The sequence below is a fragment of the Spodoptera frugiperda genome, chromosome 15, assembly GCF_023101765.2.
Source record: "Spodoptera frugiperda isolate SF20-4 chromosome 15, AGI-APGP_CSIRO_Sfru_2.0, whole genome shotgun sequence".
NCBI classification, from domain to species: domain Eukaryota; kingdom Metazoa; phylum Arthropoda; class Insecta; order Lepidoptera; family Noctuidae; genus Spodoptera; species Spodoptera frugiperda.
Window position 1 is genome coordinate 13,075,318 of NC_064226.1, and position 20,582 is coordinate 13,095,899.

A 20,582-nucleotide genomic window follows, 5' to 3' on the forward strand; every position below is an offset into this window, starting at 1 on the left:
AATAGCTCAGAAATATTTCAAACTATACGAAAAAATAATAAGTCGAATGTCAAGTGGAATGTTGTATCCGAACGTCAACAATCAACATCTTTATATTTTATTATCTGTCTGTATTAAGTAACTGTCAAAACCATATGCAAATTCTTGTCACTGGCTGGCTCCAGCACCGCGATTTTTACTATCCGATTACACACAATGTGTATTGTTTTGGCTACCGTAAACCCCAATTAACAATGACTGTATAGTTTACAGATACTTTCAGTGAATGTGATTTTTGTGAACTATTGACTGGTTCTATTGTCATAATGGTAAGGTTAAAAACATCTGCAAAATTTTAGACTTGGCGCGCTAGCGAGTTTGTTATAATTTTTTTGGTATTGTCCAGTCGACCCCACCGCCTCAGCAGCCGCGGCGATCATCAGGAGAGAATAAAAAGGCACCGCCTGCGTCCAGCGTTGTGACCAGAAATGGTGCTCGCAAGGCCAAGATACAAACCCGCGCAATGTCCGCAGGTGCTAAGGTAGGTAATAAAAATTGTCAATGTAATGCGGCGCCGCCTACACGTATGGTCAAAACTAGATGTCATGCTATGCATACAAATACCGTATCTATAGCTAAATACCTTATTGATTGAGACATTATTTTAAACTCTGTGTGAGTCAATACTACAGTGGGAATACATATAGCCAAGAATTGATCAAGTTTCATTTGAACAAACATTATAGGAACTGAGATGAATAAAACTTGTAAACAAGTAAGAATATAATTTGAGAGATAGCAATAATATTATACTACAGAACGTAAAAACAATTGTGTATTTGTTTTGTAGATAATTTAATATAGTAAAATGTATGGTAAGTATACTATGTGTAGGTATGTAATCTTACTGCATAGATAACTGTGTTATCTCAGTAAAGATACAAGAGTATGTTGCAAGCAACATATAATTATCAGCATAGTACCGAGCAATCCATTCCTAATTAGGTTGTGAGAATGATTACATTGATTTCGTAAGTTTTTAAATTAACACTTGCTGAACAGACTTTGGTGAGCAACCTTTAATTATGTATTGTTTAAGGAATTTTATAACAGTGTAGACTTAAAAAATTAAAAGCTACAATTTAATCCTCTTGCAAAAATAAAGTAATTTTAAAAAGTTATCCATTACAACTTATAATTAGTGTACAGCCATTCTCCTGTTTTCCAATTTGATGTCTAAAGCTTTTTTATTAATTTTGCATATTGAGTTAATTTAAATTATTATAATCTTTTTGTCTTTATCATCCCATGTCCACCTTCTACTTGTACACATACAAAATTCAATGATATTGCAACTCCATTACTACTAAATTAGAGTACAATCAGCTCTTTAAAAAGGTTATGACCTCTGACTATTACTCAACCGTCAACCTCAATACATTGTATACAATTGGCTTATTTATTCTGTCTTTTATTATATACATACACTGTACATAAAAACTCTATTGACTGACAAACAATTTTGTACCTAGTTACATCCATTTCCATAATTTGCCTTAGAACATGCTAACTTGTATTTTTTTTTAACTTGTTCTATTAGCTCATGTTTTTGAATGAATGAGATAAGTTATTAGCAACTGACATGCAACATGATTACCTCATAACTTGGAGTTAGTTAAACTAAAATTTATCTCATACTGCTAACTAGTCAATGCTTTTAGCTTTACTCTGCAAATATAAACAAGTACAAGTTTTAAACATCAATAATGCAAAAGATTTCAATGTTGTAAATTAAATAATACTTTGGCCACCAAAGAATGGATTCTATTTTGACATATCTTATTTTTGCAGCCGTCAGCATCAGTAATTGCTGCGAAACGGAAAGCCCAACAGAAGAAGAAACACAATTTTGTGATTGAACTCAGAGATCACTATCAAATTGTAAGTAATGTGTTATTGTGGAGGTTTTACATCGTTATAATAAGATTCTGTAACTATCAATTCGGACTTTCAAAGTGAGCTTGACCACGTTCTCGCCCGTCATTGTTCGAGATTATTCACACAACCTATTGCATGGCAGACCGCGATTGAGTTCACTTCAATCTTTCGAATTGAAAATTACAGAATAGCCTAGCAGTTGTTGTATTCTCTTTCTACCTGTTACACTTATTCTTTTATCATTATCAAACTTCACAGTTTAATTTCTCGAACAAGATGGCCGAACAGTTTTCATAGTTATTAACTTTTATGGCCCTAAATTATTATGAATGTGAACATGTTTATGAGTGTTAGCGTTACACTTATGTAATTAAGATTACTTTAATTGTGGTTTTGATATGCTAAGTACATACTTTGTTTTTTACTTGTATGTACCTCTTGTAGAGAGAACGGTTGGTACTTTTTGTGCATGTGACTTAAAAAAGCATATTAATTGTGTGGTTATTTGATCGAGATGAGATTACTCAACATGTTATGTTTAATCCAGCTTCGTTATCGGTACTCAATACTTAAATCTCCACGAATAAGACATTAAAACCTTCCTCCAGAATGTCCCTACTCGCACATTATCAAGAACCGCATTCAAATTCGTTCAGAATAAACAAACAAATGAGTAGACCACTTTTCTTAATATGTAACAATTGACTTAATAACTGAATATGCCTATTTTTTCCAGGCCATGGATTCTAAGACCAAAGTGAAGGGTGGGACGGGGCTGGTGACGGAGCCGCGTATGGCTGAGCACAGGTGTCTGTGGGACGACCAGTACCCGGAGTGCCCTGAAAGACTTACTAGCGTTATAGAAAGGTAGGTAGCCTTATTTTTTTTAAGGGAGAAAAATCATCCAATGACTTCTCCCGCCTTGGGCGAGGCGAGAGGGAGTGTCAGACTCTTACTGACTAAAAACCACCCGTTCCTTCTCCTACTTTTCGAGCCGGAGCCCCGGTAAACCTGCTAGGTAGTCCACAGCTCCGGATCAGAGGTAGGTAGCCTATGATCTAATTATAATAGGCCAGGTGTAGAGTACGATCAGATGTATGTGTGGGCAATGGGGGCAACTGTTTTTTGCTACCCGGACAGGCGGGCAGTACAAATGTAGGAAGAGGCTTTTTTGTCCAATGACAACAGCTGTCAAATATTAAAAGTGCAATGGTGCGACACTAGCTAATTCTCTATTGGTTGAAGAACGACAGATTTACACTAGTTTCATCTGGTGAGCAAAAATACGGTAGGCTCCATTGTCAACAGTCGACTGGAAAAATTATATTATGTGATAATATAATTAATAGTTTAATAATAATAACACAATTATTTGTACAGGTGCCATGAACTAAACCTGATAGAACAATGCAAGCAGTTCCCACCTCGAGCGGCGACCAAGGAAGAGTTATGTGTGCTCCACGCGCCCTCTGTGTACGACATGATGGAAACTACACATCAGAACAACGACCTACAGTACTTGGAGGAGATCTCCGCCAAATATGACGCTATCTACATACACCCAGTGAGTTGGAATTTTAACTTTATGTTTAAGAACATTTGGTTCTAATTTGTATGGTGTTGAATAGACGTTCAATTCTACTGTATTCTACAAAGAAAGAGTGCAATAAAATAAATCACTTACGCTACAATAGCAACTTGTTTACATAGTCATTTTACTTGTAAAGGTTGGCGCCACTGTCGATTAAAGTCATGGCAGTCTATTAACGTGAAATATTTAGGTATATTGCAACTGTTAAATTATGTATTTTTCTCGTTCTTCACACTTAAAAAATAGCACGTACAATCTATCAGATAGGACTGCAGTCCAAGCTTTTTAACTTTCTAAATAATCTGCTCTTACAACATCTCTCACACACGCGAAGATTAAGTGCGCTGATAAAGTGTATTCTATCTCCCCCCCCCCCCATATGACTTACCCATCGTGTGTCCAAAACGTTCATCCACGGGAGACAATCTACTTTGTATTGTCGTATGTTATACAAGAGGTTAAACATAAATTAAATTAACATATTTATTTCTTATAGTCGACCCACGAGCTAGCCCTATTATCAGCGGGGTCCACCATCGACCTGGTGGACCGGATAGTGTCGGGTGAGGTCCAGAACGGCGCGGCCCTGGTCCGGCCGCCCGGCCACCACGCCATGCGGGACGAGCCCTGCGGATACTGCTTCTATAACAACGTCGCTGTCGCTGCTAGACATGCCATCGATAAACGGGGGCTTAAAAGGTAAAATTGCTTTACATCTAAAACGGTTGTGTGGTCGCAAGTGCGACTGCCGGATAAGGGGTCTCGGGTCGTTAAAGTATCACTGGGCTTTTTTCGGTTTTTCGAAATTTTTTCAGTGGTAGCACGGAGTCTGGAATTGTGCTCAGTAATTGGCTCATCCCCTATTACATGGGACTTATGTATAACACAAAAGTGGGTGTACATTGTACAGTGGCATTATTGCCGTAATGTTCACCTCTGCCTACCCTGTCGGGGATAAAAAGGTGTGAGGTTACGTATGTGAAACGTATTTTAAACCTTGTGGTTTTGTGTTAATGTTGATGTTTATATGTCAGCTTCATTTCGATTCGATTCTTCGAGCTTGATGTATTGTTGCTTGCAATAAACTTTATTGCATGTGAAAGTGAACTCTAACCCTGTTTTATAAAGTACATTTTTACTTGCAGGATACTAATAGTAGATTGGGATGTTCATCACGGTCAAGCCACTCAACAGATGTTCTATAACGACCCTAGGTATGTATATATGCCTTATATTGTTACATTTATATAAGACTAGCATTTGCCCGCGATTTCGTTCGCGTGGACTTATCACTTCCGACAGAATTCATTTTCTTTTACCTTATTATCGCCTTTCCAAGTTTTCTATTGTCATTAGTCCGTTTCTAACCCAATTACTGCCGATTTTAATCCAGTCTTAAACTAAAATCTGTGAATTAAGATCGATTATTGACATTCCTTTTGTATTTCTTATTGAATTTTTTTAATTTTATTTATATCTGCTATACAAAAGTGACTTCTATTCTTTTTAGTTATAACACATATTTGAATGCTAGAGTGACTATATTATAAACCTCTGCATAGACATAAAACCTACGAACGACTGTACAGCAGCCAGTGGACCAGCAACTGCACTGATAATAGTAAAATAGGACATGAATCGGTAAAACAAATAAACTGTAATTTCATATATTTGTTCAAAATCCTCTAAAATTACATTTTTAAATATGTAATACTTATAAAATACAAAATAAAATAATATTTCAAAATATAAAAATAGGAGCCGACCAGTAGCGGGAGCATAGTCAAGCTACCGGTGGTTAGGGCTCCAGAGACAGAAACCTCCTCACAATACGTACCGTTTCGAGGAGTACTGCCTTTTACATCAGGCCTTTGATCCATCCGTCCAACCCCAGCCTCCTAAGGTGGTTGTCGAAACTGTAATTATTATTATTATTTCCTAGAGTCGTATACTTCTCAATCCACCGCTACGAGCATGGTGCATTCTGGCCCAACCTCAGGCAGTCCAATTTCAACTACGTGGGCTCCGGGCTGGGCAAGGGACACAACTTCAATGTGCCCCTCAACAAAACTGGCATGAAGGACGCTGACTACCTCGCCATATGGCACCAGCTGCTACTGCCCATGGCTTTGGAAGTAAGTTGATAAAAATAAAGAGGTAAGTTTAAATTCCGGAGCTACGGACAACGTAAAAGGTTACCGCGACTCCGGCTCAAAGCAGGAGAAGGAACGGGGTGGTTTTTAGTCAGTAAGAGTCTGACACTCCCTCCTGCCTCACCCAAGGCGGGAGAAGTCATTGGATGATTTTCCAATGACCTGGTATTTGTGATATTATATTTGATAAATAACGAGTAAATACTGAGTTTTTATTAGTTTTACTCGAATATTTATGTAAAAGAGTAGACCCAGTTATCCATTTTAAGTATTTATCCGAAATTTTGCCCATATTTACTTGTGACTCGTGAATTGCTCATAGGCTAGCAATATATTTGTAAGTAGTGAGGCGTTGAGAGCGGTAACACGTTCGCTCTTAACTCATAAAAAAAATATGTTAGAAATCATAACTGTTGTAAAAAATACCAATTTACAGCTTAATGGAATTGTTACGCAACGTATTTTGCAAGCTAAGGCGAATTTTCACTTTAATATTTTAAGAGAACAATGAGAGACCGAACCATACCTAATAGTTCTTAACTCAATGTACTAAAGAACTTTTAGCGTGTAACCGTAGCACTTTCATACAAAAATCGACCTTAGCACTTCAAAATAAAGTATATTTTTGTTGCAACAGTACCACCCGGAGCTCATCATAATATCAGCTGGCTACGACGCGGCGTACGGCTGTCCTGAGGTACATATGTTTATCTCTTTCTAACATTAGCTTTTTGTATTTCTATCTCTTTCAGTTCGGCCCCGAACTCGTTATCGTGTCGGCTGGCTTTGACTCGGCTATAGGAGATGAAAAGGTTTGGCTATAATAATAGAAATTTTGAAAAATGTCTGTCTTTTTGTATGGGTTTATGCTGCTATTGCTTTGTAAGAACCGTTGTAAGTGAAAATCAAAATCATGAATTTAAAAATTAAACTAATCTATGGCACTTGATACTGGCACAGAAAATGTGAGTATATTAGCCAGTCCTCTAGTAACAGTTGTTCGTTCCAAAGTATAAATTTATATAGAGAAGAACTACCAAGAACCTCAATGGTTCTTTCTTTTCCAATCAGTTGTGTAGGAATCTATAAAATAAACAATTATTTAATTTAATTTGAAACATTAGAGGAGTTAAACGCCTATTGTCTCCAAATTATCTTATTCTATTCTCCTCTATCTCTATCATCCAATCACAAAATAATGTTTCCTTCATATCATCCTACCCATATTTCATCATCCTCATCTTTATGCAATCATTAAAATTAAAAAAAGAATATTTTCTGCATTTTTTTTTAATCGCAGTAATAGCATGGGTTCTAAAAGTGCCTGCTATATTATATGGCAATAGGCTTGGCCACTCATACATGGGACTCATCAAATTGTATTTGTACATTGCGTACGAGGATTGAAAGTCGTTGTGTTATGTATGTGTTATCCATTTTTCTTTTTATGAGTTCTGTAACTCGAAAGCTAATCGGGTACTCTAATCGCCATTCCGCCTTGAGCGCGGTGATTAATGCTCAATCGTTCTCTATGTGAGAAGAGGCCTTAGTTTAGTGGTGGGCACTTTTAACTACTGACGATGATGATGGTGAACTCCTTAAATACTTTCGTCTCGTTTCCTCATCGAATCGATAGGATTAAAGCGCTTTGTTGGCTGTCTATTTATTTTTTAATATTGTGTGCATGTGGTAATTTATTGCAAGCATGATGGTTCTAGAATTCAATGGACAAATATCTGTTTTCGTCTTTTTACTCGTTTGTCTGCTCTAAAGCATGACTTCAAGCTTTGTTGTATATCTTATCATCCGTACTAGTGTAAGGCCGCGTTTCTACTGACGTGGAGCGGGCGACCAATCATGCTGTTTCCATTGAAGCGGAGCGGAGATTTGGAGCATAGTGATTGGTCAATTCGTGCACCGCTGAGCTCTTCTCCGCCTCGTTCCGCGTCATTGGAAACGCGGCCTAAAGTCATGGAAGATTTGTCAAAATATCTGTCGTAGTCTAAACGTACCAGTAGTACGTAGGCAGATATGTATTTACCTGTCCTATATTAATTTTTTTCCAGTTTCCTTAACCCGTTGTCTGTCGGAACGCAGATCTACGTGAGACACAATGTGTTTTCTATTGTGTCTTATATACCGACATACAAGTGGTTAAATATGATTATGTGGTATAGGGGGAAATGGAGCTGACCCCGGCATGCTACGCGCACCTGACGCAGGCCCTGGTGGGGGTGTGCCCGCGCGTGTGCGTGGTCCTGGAGGGGGGGTACTGCGTGACGTCACTGGCCGAGGGGGCCGCGCTCACGCTGCGCACCCTGCTCGGACACTCGCCGCCTGTACTCGAGGACCTCACCGAGCCCACAGACGAGTGAGTAACAACATTCTTCTAGTACTCATTTATGTTATTGTATTACTTTTTTTATGTTAAATGGGCCAACGTTTGGCCGCTATCTCGCCTGATGGTAAGTGATGATGCGGCCTATGATGGAGCACGTCTGCCCATAAGCAACACCTATTCACTCGGGCTTTGAAGACACCCAGGTTATACCCATCAGGAAACACAGACTCCATATTAACATATAACATATACACACTTAATATTAACCCCCAAAAGGCAACGCACTTGTAATGCCTCTGGTGTTCTTAATTGCTTAAATTATATATTAAAGTCTTAAAAAATACAAGCAGGTTTGCTCTCTCCTCCTACGTATCACGGGTTCGATTCCCGTACCGGTCAAAAAGTGATAGTAGTATTTTCTAAGTAAAAAGCTACCATTACTAGTCCTGAGTCAAGAAGATCAGAGGTTGAACCCCCCGTGGCCTGGTGCGCATTTGTCGCCGTTGGTACTGCGCCTGGTCAGGGGCCTTAGTCTGCTATTACAATTGTGTCACAATGGTCGATCACTGAGCAGTGCGAGAGGGACGGAGCTATACAACCTACATAGCTCCGTCCCTCTCGCACTGCTCAGTGATCGACCATTGTGACACAATTGTAATAGCAGACTAAGGCCCCAGGACTCAGGACATGTCATTGTGTTGTCCCATCAGGTTCAGAGAGTGCGCCTGTGTTTGTACATACACTTGTGCACTATACTATCTTCTGCGTAGTGCGCTAGTCTAGTTAGACAGGCGTCACCATATTTGACATCGATCGAAAGATATATTTATTCAATGAGTAAATATATAAATTAACTATTTCCATTATTCATTCACAGAATAAAAGAAACAATATTAAACTGTATATACGCGCAGAAGCCATATTGGAACTGCTACAACTTCCAACAGACGTATTCAACGAGTGGCCCGCCCAATGTGTGCGATGAAGCGAAAGAGAAACATACAGTGACAGTCAAGTGGGAGGGAGACGAAACTAGACCTGATACCTTCGCTACTAGGAATTGTTATCCCGTACAAGATGATGGTTTTAAGAAAAGGATTGCTGAACGCTTGAACCATCTTAGATTGGGTGAGTTATTTCATTATACTAGCTACTTCCGCGCGGTTTCACCCGCTCTGCTCGGCTCCTATTAGTTATAGCGCGATGTTTTATAGCCTATAGCCTTCCTCGATAAATGGACTATCCAACACAAAAAGAATTATTCAAATCGGACTAGTAGTTCCGGAGATTAGCGCCTTCAAACAAACAAACAAACTCTTCAGCTTTATAATATTAGTATAGATTACTTCTCTTGTGCCCAGTAGATGGTAATAGCAAGTAATAGGTGATAGATAGTAAGTAATAGATGGTAATAGGTGAATATCTCGGTAGGTAAAAAGCGCTTATGCGAGCTGAATTGAACTTTATTGCTTAGTAGCAAGAGTCTCTTATAAGTTTGAATTGTTACGGGGAGTGGTGCTTCTGTTTACTTATTATTCTGTGGTAATAGGCTCACCCCCTATTATATGGGATAACACAAATGCACCTTAGAGAAAGGTTTTGGTTGAAATATTTAGTTGTATTATGCTGTGGGCGAGTACTACTTGTAGTTTCATTTAAGGACGCGTTCTCAAATCTGACGTAAATAAGCTATTTTTCAGTACATATTACGACCAAAAGAAACTTAACTGAACATAACTAACAATTACAATAGATAGATCACTTCTTTATCTCCAAAATGTTGATTTGTAATGTGAAAAAAGTTATATTTTATTATTGCAAACACGATTTTTCTTTACCTCTTCACACAAAATTGTCAAAAAAGGGTTGAGTTTAGGAACATTTTACTGCTACTACACGCATAATTCTGAATCTCAAAAAAATATCCCGGGGAAGCAGACATAATCAAAAATTATACTGTGTAAAAAAATTACGAAAATATTTCAAATTGTCTCGGAAATAAATAAAAGTTCCCGTTTAATTTTTTCTCCTATTTTGCTGTCAGACATCAACTTTAAAGCGTAGCAATAAGGGTTATTTTATTTGTTTACTATTTAGATTTATTGGATAGAAAATGTCAAATGAAATTTCAGTCTGCGCTCGAGCGCTGTCGTGGGTGGACGCTGCGTCGCCTGTTACAAAAAATGGCCTTGAAAAAGATCGCTGTACGAGTACAAAATATTTGATATTATACTTCACAAACCAATCTTGATATTTTTACCGACTTCACAAAAAAGAGGAGGTACTATGTTCGGCTGTTTGTATGTTTTTTTACACATTCTGTACGAGCAACACTTTACTGAATATAGAATGTTTCGTTATATTATTTTGAACATGAGGTTAAATCAAAATCCAAGATGGCGCCGACAAGATTTGCCAACTTTCCATCATGGGTGTCATTTTCATGGTTTTTGGGGTCGCTTATAGCGAATATGGAGTCAAAATCAAAATCCAAGATGGCGCCGACAAGATTTGCCAACTTTCCATCATGGGTGTCATTTTCATGGTTTTTGGGGTCGCTTATAGCGAATATGGAGTCAAAATCAAAATCCAAGATGGCGCCGACTAGATTTGCCAACTTTCCATCATGGGTGTCATTTTCATGGTTTTTGGGGTCGCTTATAGCGAATATGGAGTCAAAATCAAAATCCAAGATGGCGCCGACTAGATTTGCCAACTTTCCATCATGGGTGTCATTTTCATGGTTTTTGGGGTCGCTTATAACGAATATGGAGTCAAAATCAAAATCCAAGATGGCGCCGACAAGATTTGCCAACTTTCCAACATGGGTGTCATTTTCATGGTTTTTGGGGTCGCTTATAGCGAATATGGAGTCAAAATCAAAATCCAAGATGGCGCCGACTAGATTTGCCAACTTTCCATCATGGGTGTCATTTTCATGGTTTTTGGGGTCGCTTATAACGAATATAAAGTGAAAATCTAAGTTCAAGATGGCGCCGACATAAATATATAAATGACCATGCCAGATCCTGCCCCACTTAATTTCATCAATGTACAAAAAATGTAAATTAATCAAATTATGCAATGAAAATATTGGTTAAAAATTAAATATTAAAAGACCCTTGGTTACTTAATTATTATTCTGATAAACTTGCTTATAAAAATTAGGAAATAAAAAGTATTTTAAAAACCCAAGGCCTATTTCCTGTATTTATCGCGACCCTCTGCGTTTCTTAGTACGCTTGCACAAGGAACAAAACGAGTAATTCAATAAAAAAAAGATTTATTAATGTAATGTGTACGAATTTTAATATGAATTTGGTTTTAATACATACTGCTAGTTAATTTTTTTTTATAATATATATTATAATGAATGCATATTATAATTATGATTTCGTGTTTGAACGTTAGTGATTAGATGTAACGAAACCTCATTGGCGTGCGTGTGTCATTATGTCCAAAAAGTCATTATTTGACATTCGCTCTGTCTGTTCTGTTTACATTGTTGTTTCGTTATGATTATGAATTAAAGTAGGATTACTAAAGGTGATATTGGTGATAAGTGATGACATTCCTTCCTTTCATAGCTAAACACCCTATGATAGCATTGTAATTTAATTATTTCTACCATTATAACTGCAATTAACCTAACCTAAATGTAATATTTTGTACTTAGATTCATATAGAAACCGCAAGATCTAAAGGCTTTTAATCATGTTTTTAGTTATCACTAATAGAGCAGCAATAGAATGCTACATTTGGCATGTCTGTACACTATATTTTTTTTGGTGGGACAAAGCTCTATAGAGATTCTGGCATTGTAATTTTTCGACATGAGTGTCATTGTTGTGGTTTTTGGGGTCGCTAATATCGAATACGGAGTGAATCATTCGATTTTATAAAAATTGTCTTCTTCCGGAATTAATTGACCCAAGACAGGCAAGAAATATGAATTTACGGGCTCATTCCTCGCATATTCAAACAAATATCGTGAAAATAAAGAATTGATGTTTAATTTATTTTATGTATTTTCTTTGTTTGTTCCACCCAGGTCTTGTCACGTTCGTTACCATAATTGTTTTTTTTTATCTTGGCGACCCCGAAAACCATTGATATAAAACCATAATAAAATATACAATGTGATAGGGGTGAGACTTCTAACCCGGGCTGAGTTCTACATCTAATTTTATCGACAAAAGTCGGGGGTCGAATGGGTCGAATCCCCTCCCCCTTAAAATTATGGCAATTTTAATATTTTTTTACTTTTTTTGATATCAAAGGTTGTATGCGTCGTAGAAACAAAAAAAAAAACGACAAACGGTAGCTAATAACCTTGGCTAACTAATTCATTACTTTTTTCAAATGTTTGATAATGTTTTGGTGAGAAAAAAATCATTTGTGAATTATTTTTACCGAAAAAATCACAATTTTTCAATATTTTCAATTAGGGGTTCAAACCCCCATATTATTTTTTTTTGTCGATAAAATTAGATGTAGTACTCAGCCTTAACGGGTTAGAAGTTCCACCCCTATCACATTGTAGATTAAAAAAACTTAAAAACATGTTTTTGTGATGAACCGAACAAAATAATTTTAATATTAATACTAACAGTAGGCGGAAAATTTAGTATTGTTATGAGAATAATTAGTATAAAAGATATGGCGAAAAAGTGCTCATCACGCTAAATATCTTTTGTTGAAAGTATATTCAAATCTCTTCAGGTTCGGCTGGGCTGGAGTCCATGTCAGAGATTCTACATCCTCGATTTTCGTATGGCGCTAAAATGTGCTCATCACGCTGAACAACTTTTCTTAAGATAGTATATTCATATAAAATGCTCATCACGCTAAATATCTTTTGTTGAAAGTATATTCAAATCTCTTCAGGTTCGGCTGGGCTGGAGTCCATGTCAGGGATTCTACATCCTCGATTTTCGTATGGCGCTAAAATGTGCTCATCACGCTGAACAACTTTTCTTAAGATAGTATATTCATATCTCTTCAGGTTCATCTGGGCTGTTAAGTGTCCACGTCAGGGATTCCTGACCCTTTGATTAATTTCTACGAGGTATTAATTTGCCACCGGTCCTTGATAAGTCTACAAAGTTTGAACGAAATCGGTCCGTTTAAAATGGGTAAAAATCGAGTTGGAAGAGGTTGGTTACATAGAAACATACAAACTAACAAACACACATATATACATTCTTTACATATGAAACTAAATAAAAGCATGTAAAAAGTTAGTTTTGCGTTGGCACCATTTGATTTTTGATTTCGAACGCTTACTTTCCGAAAACTATGAAAATGACACCAATCGAATAATCCGAGCCCAAATTCGGCACTGAACGGAATTGAACAACAGATAACACAAAACATTTGAGTCTACGCACGCACTAAACAAAATAAAAATATTAAAAAAGAAAGTAAGAAAATATTCAAACTTTCAAAGTATCAAGTTCATTTTGTCATAATTTCCGCAGCTATCCGTGCGTATGTGTGTATTGTCGAGAGTCGTGTCAATGTAGTGATGCGATTCGATACCTGTCAATTATGAGAACGCGTCCTTAAGTCACATGAGTGATCTCCATACTGTATATTATTGAAAGCAATTCATGAAATTACATTATTCCTTATTGGTTATGAATACGTCATAATAATTCTAACTTAGAATCATTAAAGCTAAAATTGTTTTTTGTTTTAGTAACTGATTTGTCAACACCGCATCACGCAGTTGGTTATATTTACGACCAAGCTATGCTGAAACACAAAAATATATGCGAACCGTAAGTACTATTAACTTGATAAGCAATATTAGACCTTATACCACTGAGTTTTACCATTAAAGTTCATTGTACGGCTTTTAAATTTCCAATGAATAAAATTAAAATACTATTATTCTTTATTAAAATGATCATATTTTTTTAATAAGGTCACTGATACGTCTATACAATAAACATCTCTACACCATTCACAATAAAGTTGAAATTTATCTGCACTTCAATCAGACTTAGCACTGAAAACACCTTAAAATGAACCTTACACATATAAAAATACTGTTCAATTTCCAGTGGTCACGTAGAATGCCCGGAACGGATCATGCGCATACATGAACGTCATAGAGACTTCGGTCTTTTAGACCGAGTCCATCAACTAACTGCCAGGCAAGCTACGGACCAGGAGATATTGGCTGTACATACTGAAACACATTTAAACAGGTATGTAGTATAATATACTTTATCTTAGTTGTAATTAGGTCTATTTTGTAAGCAAAGGAAATAAGATAGTGAGAATCTGTGTTACACGGGTTTACGGCTTCTTCAGTCAGACGTAGATATTTTATTTGACTTGAGTAATTTTTGATTTTGAATCCAATTTTATATAATATGTTAGTAAACTCATTTTAATGTTTCGAAAATGTATTGAATTTGAAACTATCTATACTATATGACATCTTATTATATCATGGTTTAACTACCCTATAAGTGTGACTAGCTGGCCTGATAAAGACATTTTTTACTCACCTTTTAAACCTTCCCTGGACCTCCACAAATAATAATTCAAAACCAAAATTTGCTAAATCTGTCCAGCCATTCTCGAGTTTTTGGCGAGACTAACGAACAGCAATTGATTTTTATATATAGAGATTATATCAATAATTTGTTAACTACAAAAAGGTGTATGGAGTGTGCTAGTACGACATTAATGAGCATAGGCATAGCCGGGGGGGGGGGGGTGTTGGGGGTTCAAACCCCCGTTCCCCCCGAAATGCGTACCTAGACATTATTACATACACAGAGCGTTATTTTTCTAGTTAGCACAGTACATCCCCTGTTTGGCAAAGGTCTCTATATATGACTACCTATGAATCTGTTTATAACATAATATACAGTGATTTTTTTTTTTGGTCACACATTTCATACTTCGACTTTCTTAAACCCCTCTGGAAACTAAAACCTGGCTAGGCCTATGTTAACGAGTATATTTTGCCTCTCAGACTAAAGGAGCTGTCGTCGACGAGTCTAAGGAGTCTGCACATACAGAAGAACGCGTACGACTCCGTGTACTTCCACCCTGACTCACTAGAGAGCGCTGCCGTCGCCACCGGCTGCGTGCTACAGGTTCGTCTGTTGACTACTGCATACATGCAACCATTTAATTAACTGTACTTAGATTAAGAAAAATATTTTTACGTCTTGTTTCACTGTTATGAAACATATTGTTACGAAAGAGCGGAGTCTCCTAACACAGGCACTGTATGCTTAAAAGGGGACTCCAATCATAAATATTGTGAACACTTAACTTTTGATTTACTAATAAACATTTTTCATTTTTTCATGTATTGGTGTTTTTACACCAATACATGAAAAAATTAAAAATGTTTAAAATTAAAAATAACACTATATAGTTTAAAATGACTATAGTTTTAATCATTGTGATGTGATAGTCATGCGACTCATGGATTCAGTTTAAGTAATTCAAATTTAGGCGTATTGTGTTATCCTAATAAGGCAAAATTCTTCAACACATCCTCGACCTTATTTCAAGACGTTAAAGTTGAAATTCTATTACATGTAGCTTCATCTGTACAGTACAGATGACATGACACAAAAGATTTTTGTAACAATAATTCACATCAAACCATTAATTCATTGAACAATAAACCTAATTATTATGTTATCGGCTTACTCACGTAATGTTTACGCGGCGATTGTCACGCTGCTACTAATCGCCGCGTCGTGTGTCGCGAAATGCTGCTCATGAATATGAGCCTCTTGCATGGCTTAAAACTAGTCGAGTTCCTCGTCAAAACATTACGTGAGTAAGCCGATAACATAATAATTAATTTAGTATGTCTCACGAAAGTTACAATAAAAACAATAAACCAACAGATGGTGGACTCAGTGTTAACCTTCGAGTGCGGTAGCGGTGTGTGCGTGGTCCGCCCCCCCGGGCACCACGCGGACGAGGAGATCCCGAGCGGGTTCTGTCTCCTCAACAACGCTGCGGCCGCCGCCAAGTACGCTATCGACAACCACGGACTGAACAGGGTCCTTATACTGGATTGGGACGTCCATCACGGAAATGGGACGCAAAGAATTACGTATCACGATAATAGGGTAAGTTTTTTTTGTTTATCTATCTATATTGTGACCACATAAGTATGACAAATCGTCGAACGCGCTCTCGTTTCGATTACTTTAAACGTCAAGCAAACTCTTGTACCTACTAAGAGTACTGATTGCTTGGTTAATTGAAGCTGTCAATCAGAGCCCTAAACGTCTTAAACGTGTCAAACTCGCACCAGGCTTTCCCATATTAATGCAGTTTAAGTGTGGGAGAGCCATACTTCGGCACGAATCGTTCGGCTCGACCGGAGTGATACCACGGCCTCACAGAAAACCGACGTGAAACACGCTTGCGTTATGTGAGTGAGGTTACTGAAGGCCCAATTCCCCCCTTTCCAATCTTCCCTATCCCCGATTCTCGAACAACAACCCTTAAATTCCTAACCCTCAGAAAGTCGGCAACGCACTTGTAACACCTCTCGTATTTCAAGTGTCCATTCTGGTCTGGTCTGGTTGTGTATCATTCATAACAAAAGTTATTAAAAATGTTTTTTTTTTCAGATCTTGTACATGTCAATCCACCGTTATGACAACGGCTTGTTCTTCCCTCACTCGAAGGACGCCAACTACACCGCCGTCGGCGCGGGGAAGGGGGAGGGGTACAATGTCAATGTACCGTGGAACGCGGTGAGTACAACATGTTTATGGAGTTGTGTACCTAATGTTAATGGTGTTAAAGAACATTTTGAAATACCCATTCTTCAGTGTCTTAGCAATTTCATTAACGCCCGAGTACTGGAACGTTACTCGATTTTATGTTGTACTTAAATATCGTTCTATCTCTGTCCTTTATAAAGAATTTGTAGCGACAGAACTATTTCTGAGAGCGTCTTAAAATTGAGTGATGTTTGAATATTTCACTATAAGACGGTCAATGATACTACTACCATTTCAGGGCAAAGGGGTAATAAGCCAATACTTTTTGACAAGTCATTATATTGTTAAACAAATATTGATTTCCTTTCTAATCCCTTTCAGCGCGGTATGGGCGACGTGGAGTACATGACGGCATTCACACAGGTCATACTGCCCATAGCATACGCCTACAACCCGCAGCTCGTCATCGTATCCGCCGGGTTCGATGCCTGCGTCGGGGACCCGCTTGGAGGTTCGTATTCTGTACATAACTTTATATATTCTACATACAAAGTTTAGTTTTTATAAATAACAGAGTTTGGCAAGTAATCGTTTTCACATGACTTCGTGTTGTAAGCGTTTCATAATACGCTCGTAAACACACAACTTCTCACAGCAGAAATGTGTATTGTTATTACGATAGTCGATGAAACAACAACACCTACTTTTCATACCTGTATTACTATTGACAATGTTAATTTGTTTTCTTGTAGGTTGTAAAGTGACCCCCGAGTGCTACGGGCGCATGACGCAACTACTGCGGGGCCTGGCGGGCGGGCGCGTCGTACTGTGTCTCGAGGGCGGGTACAACATCACCAGCATCTCCTACTGCATGGCCATGTGCACCAAGGCACTGCTCGGGGACCCCATCTACTACCACTACGACCCCAAGACCCCGTGCTCCTGGTCCGCCATCGACTCCATCCGTGACGTCATCGACACACACAAGAAGTACTGGAAGTGTCTCAAGTTTCACGTCGCGTTACCAGCAGACAATGTCCTAGAACCACCACTGCCATCCAGAGGCCTCGTTATGGACCAAGATCTCGAAATATCGTCGTGCAACGAAGACATGCACAACTTGTCGGCTAAATCAAGCGCAAGCAACTTGGAAACGTCACTGGAAGCGAGCATGGGAAACTTAAATATAGGAAAGAAGTGTTCCGACGGTATACACTGCGGTACAGATGACGAGGATGAACAGCCGAAGCCATCACGGAGTACTGACAACCCTGACGCTGCTGGTACAAGCACTGATAAAAAACTCACCGAAGGCGTCCCAACTAGTCCTGGGAAAAGACCTTTAGAGGAACCCACGAAACCAGAGAAAAAGCCGACTTTAGTCGATTATTTAGCCGAGAACATGCAATCGATACTCGAAGGTGAGATGTTCGCTGTGGTCCCCTTGTCGTGGTGTCCACATTTAGATTCGCTGTACACGTTACCTGAAGAAGTGAAGTTTGAACAAGGTGTCAAGTGCGTGGACTGCGATCATACTGAAGAGAATTGGGTGTGCTTGCATTGCTATATCGTAAGTATTACGTACTTTATGTGTCTCTTTTGTAATGTAGGTACATGTTTCAGGCGGTACATGAAAAATGCCCATATTTTTCTTTTTTCAGACGGCCTGCGCCCGCAGTGTGAACGGGCACATGCAAGCTCACTTCACAGCCACCGGCCACGCGCTAGTGTTGTCCTTAGTCGATTTGTCAGTGTGGTGCAATGTATGCGACGCTTACGTTGATAACTCGCTGCTCTATGACGCTAAGAATAACGCGCATAGGTGCAAATTCGGGGAGGACATGCCCTGGTGTTATAAGACTGATATACATATGCAATAGGGATATTTACTCATATAGGTGAATGTATAATCACGGCCGATATCAATAAACGATATCTATCCAAAATCTCTGGGTGGATCCATGTTAAAAATCTCCGTGTATCGAATGATTTTGGATTAGAATCGGTCATTAATTTCGGCCTCCAAAAGGGTGTTATCAAAGTATTAAGAATGTCACATGAAATGTTATTCCGATTACAGAATTGTTTAAAGATAGGACAGTTTCATGTTGACGTATTTAAACAGAGTGCATTATTAATTGTTGACATTAACTTTTTAAAGTAACCCATGTTATAATCAAATGTTAACATTCCAGTTTAATAAATTGATGTTTAGAATAACTCTCGTTGTATAGGCCTGACATTTATTAATATAATGTTTTCAAGCAAGGGCCTAGTAAAATATCAATTCATATCTAAACCTGCAAAATAAACCTTACTGCTTACAGAATAAAGATGTTAAATAAGCTTAGTACAATGAAGTACAATAATTTTATCCTACAACTATATTATCACGTTTGTAGCACCCTTGTATATTTCTGTAAATAGCTACTATTTATACCTTTATACATTTTTAATGATTTTATATCTATTTTATGTACCTTAGAATAATTGGCCAGTGTTAGAAACTATTTTACTTTAATATTTTAGTGGATAAAACTGTTATGTTACGTGTATTCGTTTATTAAGTTATGGTCAGTCGCATTAACCTATCTGTCTGCAGATTGTCTATTGATCTATTACAGCAGACCCCGCGAACTTTGTTTCGTCTTAAAATCTTTAGTTTACAGAAAATTTACCCTTTTCTGTCTTACATAAAACTTTGTTTTAACAATAACAAACCCAACTATAAAAGAATTAGCAAAATCGGTTCAGCTGTTCTCGAGGTTTGCGCTTAACAACACAGTCAGTGATTCATTTTTATATTATTGATATTTGACAAATATCGAATTGACCTTACGTCAAATGACTATCTCTAGTAGCCATCTAAAGACAGATAGGTTATTGACACTGGCTGTTAGTAAATTTAACAAAAATATTAGTCGTTTTATTAAGGTTTCGATTTCATGTTGTGTAAAAAAAAAATGAAGACGTAGAACTAATTATACGAGCTACTTATGCAAATTTGGCAGATATAAGTATCCAATTCAAATATCCAACGAAAAATAACTTACTCTGCTTACCCCAATATCATGTAACATTATCTAAGAGGTAAAAACACATTAGAGGAATCTGTCCTCTTGCCCTTAGATTGTAATTTACAAAGGACCCAAAAATAGAACTGTTGCCATAGAAATATTGTTTAAGATTTTAGCAAATAAACCTTTTAATGCTGGTATAATAAAATACTAGTATAGTGAGATTATCACACATAACTAAGTAGCTATTACTGAATTATAATTTCAAGTAAATATAATAATAAAAGGTTATTTGCTAAATTATGTGCCTTTCCAAATAGTATAGTGTTTGAGATACAATAACAAGCAGCTTAATAACTGTTATTATAAGATACTATGTTACTATAACACAGTTATATAATTTATAACTGTTATTTAAATTAACGTAATATTTACTTCAGTTTATTTAAAATACATAAACTAATTTATTGTATTTAATTTAATACTTGACCAGCAAGAATTACTTAACCTTACTTAGGTATAGTGTACCTATTATAATAAAAATTATGGGCAGATTAGTGTGCCAAAAATTGCTCATAACTGTTAACTAATACCAAGTATGTATTAACGAAATAATAAAATCATATCATATTATTCAAATTGCTTTTTCTTTCTCATTCAAAATTGTTATTATTAGGCTGTGGCCAACGGATGCAGCATCGACGTCCTATCCTAATAAGGGGGTGCAGATAGTAAGTTGCTCTTCCTCCAGAGATGTGTTATACTACGTTGCTGTGGGTTCCACCAACTTTGATACACATAGCACTGGTGGAAACAGGTTCAACTAAGATAATTATGTTT

General features: G+C 37.4%; 1 protein-coding gene and 1 long non-coding RNA gene across 4 annotated transcripts; both read left to right on the plus strand.

Annotated features, from left to right (window-relative positions):
- Positions 1-118: 118 nt before the first annotated feature.
- LOC118273545 (histone deacetylase 6) lies at positions 119-20,381 on the plus strand. 3 transcript variants are annotated; one of them, XM_050698516.1, is made up of 19 exons: positions 119-308; positions 386-520; positions 1,831-1,920; positions 2,654-2,784; positions 3,298-3,481; positions 4,005-4,207; positions 4,654-4,722; positions 5,451-5,643; positions 6,299-6,358; positions 7,839-8,032; positions 8,880-9,130; positions 13,704-13,785; positions 14,071-14,217; positions 14,997-15,120; positions 15,892-16,119; positions 16,630-16,755; positions 17,107-17,236; positions 17,478-18,295; positions 18,387-20,381. In XM_050698516.1, the coding sequence occupies exons 1-19, from the start codon at positions 306-308 to the stop codon at positions 18,603-18,605; spliced, it is 3,387 nt and encodes a 1,128-aa protein (XP_050554473.1). In that variant the 5' UTR covers positions 119-305; the 3' UTR covers positions 18,606-20,381. The 3 variants fall into 3 exon arrangements, with proteins under 3 accessions (XP_050554473.1, XP_050554474.1, XP_050554475.1); XM_050698517.1 differs by lacking the exon at positions 6,299-6,358 and adding an exon at positions 6,414-6,473; XM_050698518.1 differs by lacking the exons at positions 119-308; positions 386-520 and adding an exon at positions 934-1,047.
- LOC126911439 (uncharacterized) lies at positions 11,383-13,574 on the plus strand. The gene is made up of 2 exons (XR_007705984.1): positions 11,383-12,724; positions 12,890-13,574. It is a non-coding gene; the product is annotated as an uncharacterized LOC126911439 (long non-coding RNA).
- Positions 20,382-20,582: the final 201 nt, after the last annotated feature.